Genomic DNA, 8,614 nt, shown 5'->3' on the forward strand with positions numbered 1-8,614 from the left:
GTGTGCAGGATATGTACTCTCAAGGTCTCCAAGCCTTTGTTTCTGAACAAGCATTCATTCGGATGGAATGAAGTCATATTTACTAGTTAGCTAATATCCGGGATATACGACCTTCCGATGAGCCCCCCCCCAACACAGCAGAGCTTCACTTCTTAGAGCTTCAGTGTGAGTGGGCGCGGCTAAAAGGTGTATTTGTAAACGCATCACAAAATTAATACATTAAAAAGAGACAGGTTTTGCTGATGAGATTCCATACATGGGCACTATGAACTCCTGAAACTTTAACAATGTTTACATATAACATTACACTCTTTTATTAAAAAAAAGCAAGTATATGCCACTATGGCAACTATTGTCTGAAAATATCTTTGAGATAGTAAAATTAATATGCAGAAAATTAAAAGAAGTCCAGTCAAGTCAAGTTTATTTGTATAGCGCTTTTTACAACAATGTTGTCACAAAGCAGCTTTACAGAAGCTTGAAAACACACAGTTACAACATATATCCCCCAGTGAGCAAGCCAGAGGCGACAGTGGCAAGGAAAAACTCCCTCAGACTGGAGGAAGAAACCTTGGGAGGAACCAAGACTCACAAGGGGAGACCCGTCCTCCTCTGGTCAAACAGTGTTTACCATTTAATAAGCTAAATACCAAATGAAAGCTAAGAGGATCTCTGTTTGAAGACTGGATGGTAAAGCTTTAGAAACTGCACTGGTAAAGGCAGTCTCTGACTGAGGCAGTCTCTGACTGAGTCTTAATGAAAAGTGGGAGTGAGCTGAAACAGTCCCATCCTATCTCCATGCTGGTACATCTGGATGGCGCAGTGATGTAAATGAGGGTGTTGCAGAAAGAACAAAACTATGGTTACTGAGGTTAATGCTAGGCTAGATTTTGGACGTATTTATCTACAGTAATGCCGAAGTCATGTTAAATGCTATAAGCTTTTAAGTGTGTGTGTGTGTGTGTGTGTGTGTGTGTGTGTGTGTGTGTGTGTGTGTGTGTGTGTGTGTGTGTGTGTGTGTGTGTGTGTGCACTGTCCCTTTAAGACTCCGCGCCCCGCCCCATCCTGAAAGTTCCGCGGTGTATACAATTGTCAACGGCTGTGTGAAATGTGGAAGAAGAGTTTTGACAAGGACGCAGCGTTAGCCTCCTGTCTGTCAGTCTGCTACAATAATCCAACAGATTAACACGTGTTTTGGTTACACACTGTGTACAAGTTTTGACGACGAAGAAAAAGACGTGTAACCCCTAAAATCACGGCACTGTGAGTGAGTGTTTACAGGTTATTTGCACAGCTAGCTTGCTAACGTTAGCTGGGAAGTGAACTTAGCTAAATTAGCTCAGAACAGACTAGTACAGGGTTTATTTTGTGCTAGCCGACTAGACTGTTAAACAACTTCCCCACTTTACTCCGTAATCGTCACATTAGTGTCAAAAATCCTGTGGCTTTTTGGCTTTTGTGTAGATGTAAGGTTGCTTTCAGACAGTGCTGTGAATCCCAGTTAGTCAAAGCTTAGTTGCCATGAATTAGTCCAGTGGAAAAAAACATCCGGGAAACATCCGTCGTTAGATACATGGCGATTGGATTTTTATCGCTTCTTAGTCTTTTCAATTTGCACCTCTCTTTTGCAGAATGAGTGCAGTCTCGCCCTCCATGCATGGGCCTGCCTGGGCATGGTCATCTCAGCATGGGCCAGTTTGGTGATGTGATTGAGCGTCAGCTATGGCGCTGGAGGAAGACAGGAGGTGTCACATTTATTTTGTGACACTTCCAGCCTCTGTTCTCTCCCTTCACATCCGAAGGAGAGACTGAAAGAAAAAAAAGGAAAGCAGATGGAGAGGAAAGAGAGGTATGAAGAAGTGTACTTGAAGGATGAGAGGAGACAAGGGGCCACAGGAGAAGAGCAGGAAAGAGGGGAGCACAGGAGGTTTTTGGGGCCAACTGGAATGATGACTGTGGAAAAAGGGCGGAAAAGGAACACAGCTCTTCACGGCCTTGGAATGGCAGCATCAGATGTGGAAAGTCATGGTTTAATTGCAAGACAACATGCAGACGGAATGGAAGAACTGGAAACCAATGCGAAACTGGAACGGGACGTATTCGCATCAATACGAAGAGCTCTAAGAAGGCAAGAAGGGGTTTTGGATGGAGAAACCTCGCATATCTTTCCTTCTCTCTCTGATGGCCATGAAGATACCCCGTCTACTTCTTCCTCTTCAAGCCCCTTGCCCTCTGCTCTCTTCTCCACTCTTTCCATCTCTTCCTCCTCTCCTCAGCTTTCTCTCACTCCCCCTCTACCCTCCTCAGTGGAGCTGGATACATTGTTGGTCGATGGCAGGTTGGTGTTGGATGTGTATCAGTGTGGGGGGACAGTGATGCCTGCTCTGTGGGATAGTGTGCCAGAGAGAATGAGGCGGCTGCAGTACATCCGGCTTGGCTCTGAGGACGAAGAGGCGCTGGAAGGCGCTCTCCGAGTTCTGCCCCAACTCACTCAACTACGCTCGTTAGCCATTCGAGGTAAACGTATATTGATGCACATACACTCATATTTATTTTATGTCAGTGGTTTCCTATCCTAGTTCTGGAGTACCCTTGTCTTGCATATTTTGGTCTTTTTGTTCCTCTGACAGACATTAGCCAGCTAATTTGCTAATTTACAAGCCCTCCTGTGTTAAAGTGAGTGTATTAGAACAGGGAAAACACTAAAATATGCAGAGTAATAGTATTGCAGGACAATGGATGGGAACCTTTGCCACATGTGTTTAATGTTCTTGCAGTAACTTCTTTTAAAATTATAGTTTGGAAAATAAATAATATTTACACTATTTTCCCCTAACCCAAATGTAGTAGACCAGACATGCTTGTAATCTGAGGTTTGATTCTTTACTTTTGCACTATTACAAGAAGCTAAAGGCACTTTGCAACTCAATGTTTGACACAGTGTATTGTGGTGTAGACATGTAGTTTGCATCATACTAGTTGGTGCTCGTAAGCTTACTTTACTTTTTTTTTTTTTTTTTTTTTTTTTTCCCTACGTTAGCTTTAGAGCTCCAGTACAGAACTGAAGAATCAAACTTAAGACATGAAAGTTGTCTTAGCCAGTCAACTACATTTGGAGTGAAAAATTGTGTACATTTGATTGTTTTGCCAAACTGTCACTTAAAGGAACTTTTAAGGTGTCAGTCTTTTGTAACACATATGTTTTGTAAGTTGTTTTTGTTTGTCTATGTTTTGTAAGTTATTGCTTATGCCTCATAAAATGTTACATTTATTTATTGCATATATTTGAATGTTTGCATTACAAATTACTTGTATCCATCATTACCTAAAGATGCAAACTTTATAAACTTCAAACAAATTTCTCCTATTTTGTCTCTTTTTTTTTTTTCCTTATCTGCCCTCCATCTCTCTGTCATCTAGGCCACCGTTTCTATGATGCTCAGGGCGACCCCCTCCCAGGTCTCCTGACCTCCCTTCCTGCTTCTATCTCCTCTCTTTCCCTCCTTGTTCACCTGGATCTCTCTTTCAACTGCCTCTCTTTACTCCCTGCCTGCATACTTTCTCTTTCTCACCTCTCAGAGCTCCTCCTCTGCCACAATCAGCTGGACTCGCTGCCAGAGGAGTTGGGTGCTCTAGTGTCTCTGCAGCGGCTCAGTGTGCTGGGGAATAAACTGCAGGCTCTTCCCACGGGAGTGGGGCTTCTGCTGGAGCTGCAAGAGCTGGACATGTCCTTTAACCAGCTGGAAAGTCTGCCTGAGGAGCTTGGCCTGCTGCTGCACCTACACACACTGGAACTCTCCAATAACAAGCTTCAAAGGCTACCAGAGACACTGGGTGAGGAAGAGAAGGGAACAAATAATCAGTAATAAGGGTTACAGTGATATTCAGCACATGGTATTGTTATTGTGGACACCTTCCAATTTTTTTAGATGGACAGAGTAGCTCTATTTCACAAGGTCACTCGACACTATCACAGTGTGATCCCATTGTTTATGTGATGTTAGAACAACTGTACTCAGTTATTAGTCTGAGAATTAAAATTTGTGATGTTCAGAGTTTTCTAGATTTATTTTGTAGTAATTATTTTAATGCACTATTGCAATAATATTGTAAACTGTGATATAAGATTAGGGAAGTTTTGTGACATTAAATATTTATATCAGATACACTGCAGGAGTGTAAATCTTTGTTCTTACAGTAATTCTATTCGATTACAGTTTAGGAAACAATTTAATGCATCATAAAATCTCAAATTTCAACACAATTTGAATGTTTGTTTGTTTTTTTTAATAAGAAAAAAAATATATACTAAAGCCATAAATGTGACTAGACAAACTATTTACACAGTAGTACAGATGTGTTCAGTAGTTGTGCTGGAGATCTTCCACCCAGATGAGTAGAGATCCCACTCGCCTGGCTCTAATATTCAGATGCCCCGAAAGACTTTATTACTTGGATCAAATATGTTAGCTTATGGCTGGAGCTAAACTCTGCAGGATGGTAGACCACCAGGACTGGGACTGGGCACTCCTGCATTAGTGCAATGTGGAATATAGGAATAAAAACAGTATACTAGTTTTTTGGTCTCAGCACATTTATTTTCAAGAAGTGGCATCTTTTATTAAAAACTATGCAATTGAATCTTCACCTTCTGTTTGATTAATCACAATACACCCCAATAGACTCTACACTGCACACTCACATATAGGCAAAAAAAGGCCAAAAACAAAAAAATATTTCTGCTTATTCTTCAGTTAAAATTATGAAAAAATGTCTATTTTTTAAAATATTTTTTTCTGAATAGGATCTTTACACTCTCTGAGGGTGCTGGCAATCCACAGTAATGAGTTGAGGATCATTCCAGAGTGTGTGAGAGCTCTCCCTCAGCTAACCAGACTGGATGTACGGAACAACCCACTGGGCCGACCCCCAACCCCACCGCCCCTCCCTCCTGCACCAGCAGGTTGTGTAATGTACTCTGTCATTTGGGCTGTACCACCTGTCACATGTACTCTGAAATCTGTTCTATGTCATCTACAATATGAGGGAGGTTCACAAGTTCAACATGTATGTAGGGCTATAAGCATAAATGAGTGGATGGTGACAGTGAATTTATTGCATTATTGTGTTACCTTGAAGTCAGCCTTCATGCTAGACTCGTATGTCCCTCACAGCTCAGCATGAGACTCCGATCCCAGAGCTGCACCTTGCTTTCAACCAGCACAGGTAAATTAAGCACAATTACAGTTAAAACCAAATTTTAACATCCTGCCAACGCTCTAGCAATATAACTGTGGTAATCTTGACATCCTTCTCTTTTGTACTGATCTTCTCATACTCTCATAGGTTTTCAGTATCTCCCACTGGGTGTCATGTGTTCCTTCCTGGAGGAGCAGAGCTCCTCTTTCCACATGGATGTGTTGGAGGTGTTACTCAGTTCAAGTGGTCAGAGAGAAAACCAGACAAGAAATGGGTACAGCTAGAAGAACATGATTTGCTCTTGAATCGTCCTTTAGAACTCCTCCCACATGGTGCTACATTTAACAAGGTGAAAGAAAAGTTGTAATTTAAAAGGCTTTTTATTCAGTTATTTTTAAAAGCTTTTTATTTAGTAGCTACTATAAATTGTTTAGTAACTAATGCAAGAATAAAATTTAAGCTGTAGGATTTAATGGAATTTAAATGCGGTGTGAATTATTTGGGATGGATTAATCACTTCTTTCTCTTTTGACCTCTCTTTCCTGTTTAACAGCCTGTAGACGTGTGCGTTCCCTATCACAAGACTCGAAAAGGTGAGGTGGTCGTCCGCAAATATGATGGTCAGTCCTGGAGTACATTACCTACCCAGACCAGAAGGGGGAGCCACAGGCACAGTAGCAGACCGCGAGGCCGACCTGCACGGGTAACACACCAGTGGCCCTCTTTCAAACTATCTTTCACCTTCTTAAATCTCTCCTGAACTGTGTTAGTTTCAAAGCTCAGATTGACCTCTTTTAATTTGTGTGTGTGTGTGTGTGTGTGCGCACAGCTGGCTTGCTGTACTGTTAAGCAGTTCTCCTGGTTTGTGGCTGTTTCTCGACCTGTCAGAGACTCTTGCTCTGTATCTCAAGCCGGGGCACTGCTAGTCTCTCGCTATGACCCCGGGATCAAACTCACTTTTCCCCCAGACTGCACAACCAACACACGTACTGTCACACTGCAGGTGTGTACTTCCTGCAAAACAGCATTTATCAAACATCTTAGTGGGCATTGTCCTATTTTTTGCCTTTTGCATTTTAATAAATATGTAAAAAAACAAAAAAAAAATCTTGGTCACTTCCTGTAATTTTTGTCAAGCTAAAATAACTATGCTCTATTTTTCATTTATCAAAGACTTGATAAAAATGAATAAATAACAAAGTGCATGTTTTACCAATATCCATATTATTAGTACTGATAGAGTATTTTAATGCCAGCATTAGTGGATTTGTACAACCTAAATGTAGTTGTAGTAAATTCTATGTTATTTTTTCCCTCCAGGTGCTGCAGGTGGCATTGTCTGAGGTGCAGGATCTAACTGGAGACCCTCAGGCCAGCGCGAGCCCCCTCCTCTGCCTCTCCCAAACCCCCAGCATGCACTTCCTCCAACCGGTCAGAGTGCAGATCCCCCTGCCGCCCGGACTCACAGGCACTTAGACTCTTTTTGCCTTTGTCTGTGTCTTTTTATTTTTTTCTTTCCTGATCTCTGTGGGTGACGTAGGGTAATGACAAATGTGTGTTTGTGTTGCAGGACACACAGTGGACATGTCTCGGCTGCACCTGCTGCATGGTGACCCTGTTGCTCACACCTGGACTGATGTCACTGCTCAGGTGTCTCTCTACATTACACAACTCTATGCCATCTTTTCTGTTACCCACTTCTCATGGTGAGTCTTTCTCTGTATGGTGTATTAGTGACTGTTTTTATATGTGTATTTGTGGCTGTTGTTAGATTTCCTAGTGGAAGAAGAAGAACCTCTTAGATATTGGTCCAGGGTTCATGGTTATTTAAACCTCTTTGTATCTAGGTACTGGCTGTGGTACACCACTCAGAGTTGCATTAGTGGAGTGGTGCGAAAAGTGTATCACAGGCTGAAGCAATTCAGGGTTCAGTTTCTGGTGCTGCAGAGAAAAACAGACCTCACACAAGTGCTGCTGCAGTGCCTACCCTCAGACAAGGTGTGTGTGCATGTGTCTGTGTTTGTAAGTATGCGTATGAGTTGGATTGTTCAAATAACATTGTTCAAAAATTTGGAATCACTCTTCAAATGTTTGAAATTTTTCAGTAAATTAAATTGTGTTGCAGATAAAGGTTTACAGCAATTTCATTTTATGCTAATATAGGGTTTCCTACAATTTGTAGGCAGCTTAAGAATTTTTTGATGTTGAGCTGTGGATGATTCCATAATAAGTGATAAAGCTCTCAAGCAACACAAATGAACTCACACTGACATTAATAACATTAATATCAACAATTCATATTCAAAATTCAGTGGACAGATCTCAATGATCAAATAGGTATTTCATGACAACATATTAAGGTAAATGGATAATTATAATTACAGTTAGTTTTGTTTGTCATAACTTGTTATTGTTCCCAGAATACTTTAAACTGTGAATAAACTGTCGGTTTACACCAGGCATGTAAAACTGGGGACTTTCCGGGCCAAAGTGGTGTGAAGATTAATGCTTACCCTCATGTAACACTCTTAAATCAGTTCACGAAGGCCTTGCTAATTAGATGATGAGCTAAATCAGGTGCATTTAATGATGCAGTGTTTTGGCTCATTGCAACTGGAGACTGACACAAGTGAATTATATTTTGTTGTCTTGTTGATAACATTTCAGTCTAAACTGTAAGTTATTATTGAATAATATTTGCTATGTGACAGGTGATTGCAAACTTTCGAATTGTGTATCGTAGTATATCGTTTGTGATATTCAGTCTTTTTTTTTTTTTTTTTTTGGAGTATGGTAGCACCTCTTCAGAGACATGTTGAGTACTCATATGTGTGTGTGTTTGTGTGTGTTTAGATTGACGGAAGGTTAGCTTCTCTGTCACAGCAGTATGATGGCCCCCAGCCATCAGATGTATGTAACCTGCTGGAAGGCGAGCAGTTCTTTGCTGGGTTTGAAAGAGGCATCGACATTAGCGCAGGTTTGTGCACCGATACACACACAATAATGCATAGCCTGGGTGACAGCCTATTAGCATTACAACTACATGCATCATTTGTGACACCTGTCATTTCTTCTTAGTTTGCATGTCATTTAAACTGGTCTTTCTGCAGAAGATCTGGTAGGCTCTTTAACATCTGATGCTGATAACTTTGACTCATCACTGAAGCTCCTACTCATTACGCATAATGTCATTGTGATGAAACAGGAATTCTCCTCGATAAAAACGGCTTAGAACTGTATGGCAGCAAGTTTACTACTTTACTACCAATTCTGTACCCAAGCTCATGGTTGCCCATATTCTATGTCATTTATGATACATAATAACAGCTATGTGGAGCGTAACATGGAAAAAGTAAAATGAGTCTTTTTTTCAATGCTCTGTGTACCGTTAGACCGGCCAGACTGCAGCGAGGGC

At 41.2% G+C, this 8,614-nt stretch overlaps 1 protein-coding gene across 2 annotated transcripts in view; it reads left to right on the plus strand.

The window, feature by feature from the left end:
• The first annotated feature begins 1,083 nt into the window (after positions 1 to 1,083).
• Positions 1,084 to 8,614, plus strand: part of pidd1 (p53-induced death domain protein 1) — a 13,067-nt gene continuing 5,536 nt past the window's right edge. The window contains exons 1-13 of one of the 2 annotated variants that reach the window (XM_037543022.1): positions 1,084 to 1,267; positions 1,632 to 2,517; positions 3,421 to 3,834; positions 4,805 to 4,963; positions 5,175 to 5,226; positions 5,347 to 5,548; positions 5,753 to 5,902; positions 6,029 to 6,202; positions 6,520 to 6,667; positions 6,770 to 6,905; positions 7,047 to 7,197; positions 8,053 to 8,176; positions 8,592 to 8,614. The exon at positions 8,592 to 8,614 is cut by the window's right edge and continues 93 nt beyond it. In XM_037543022.1, the coding sequence (XP_037398919.1) occupies positions 1,833 to 2,517; positions 3,421 to 3,834; positions 4,805 to 4,963; positions 5,175 to 5,226; positions 5,347 to 5,548; positions 5,753 to 5,902; positions 6,029 to 6,202; positions 6,520 to 6,667; positions 6,770 to 6,905; positions 7,047 to 7,197; positions 8,053 to 8,176; positions 8,592 to 8,614 (2,418 nt within the window). In that variant the 5' untranslated portion in view covers positions 1,084 to 1,267; positions 1,632 to 1,832. The remainder of the gene's footprint in view (positions 1,268 to 1,631; positions 2,518 to 3,420; positions 3,835 to 4,804; positions 4,964 to 5,174; positions 5,227 to 5,346; positions 5,549 to 5,752; positions 5,903 to 6,028; positions 6,203 to 6,519; positions 6,668 to 6,769; positions 6,906 to 7,046; positions 7,198 to 8,052; positions 8,177 to 8,591) is intronic. The other variant, XM_017706710.2, reaches the window with a different exon arrangement.

Source organism: Pygocentrus nattereri, chromosome 11, assembly GCF_015220715.1.
Source record: "Pygocentrus nattereri isolate fPygNat1 chromosome 11, fPygNat1.pri, whole genome shotgun sequence".
NCBI lineage: Eukaryota > Metazoa > Chordata > Actinopteri > Characiformes > Serrasalmidae > Pygocentrus > Pygocentrus nattereri.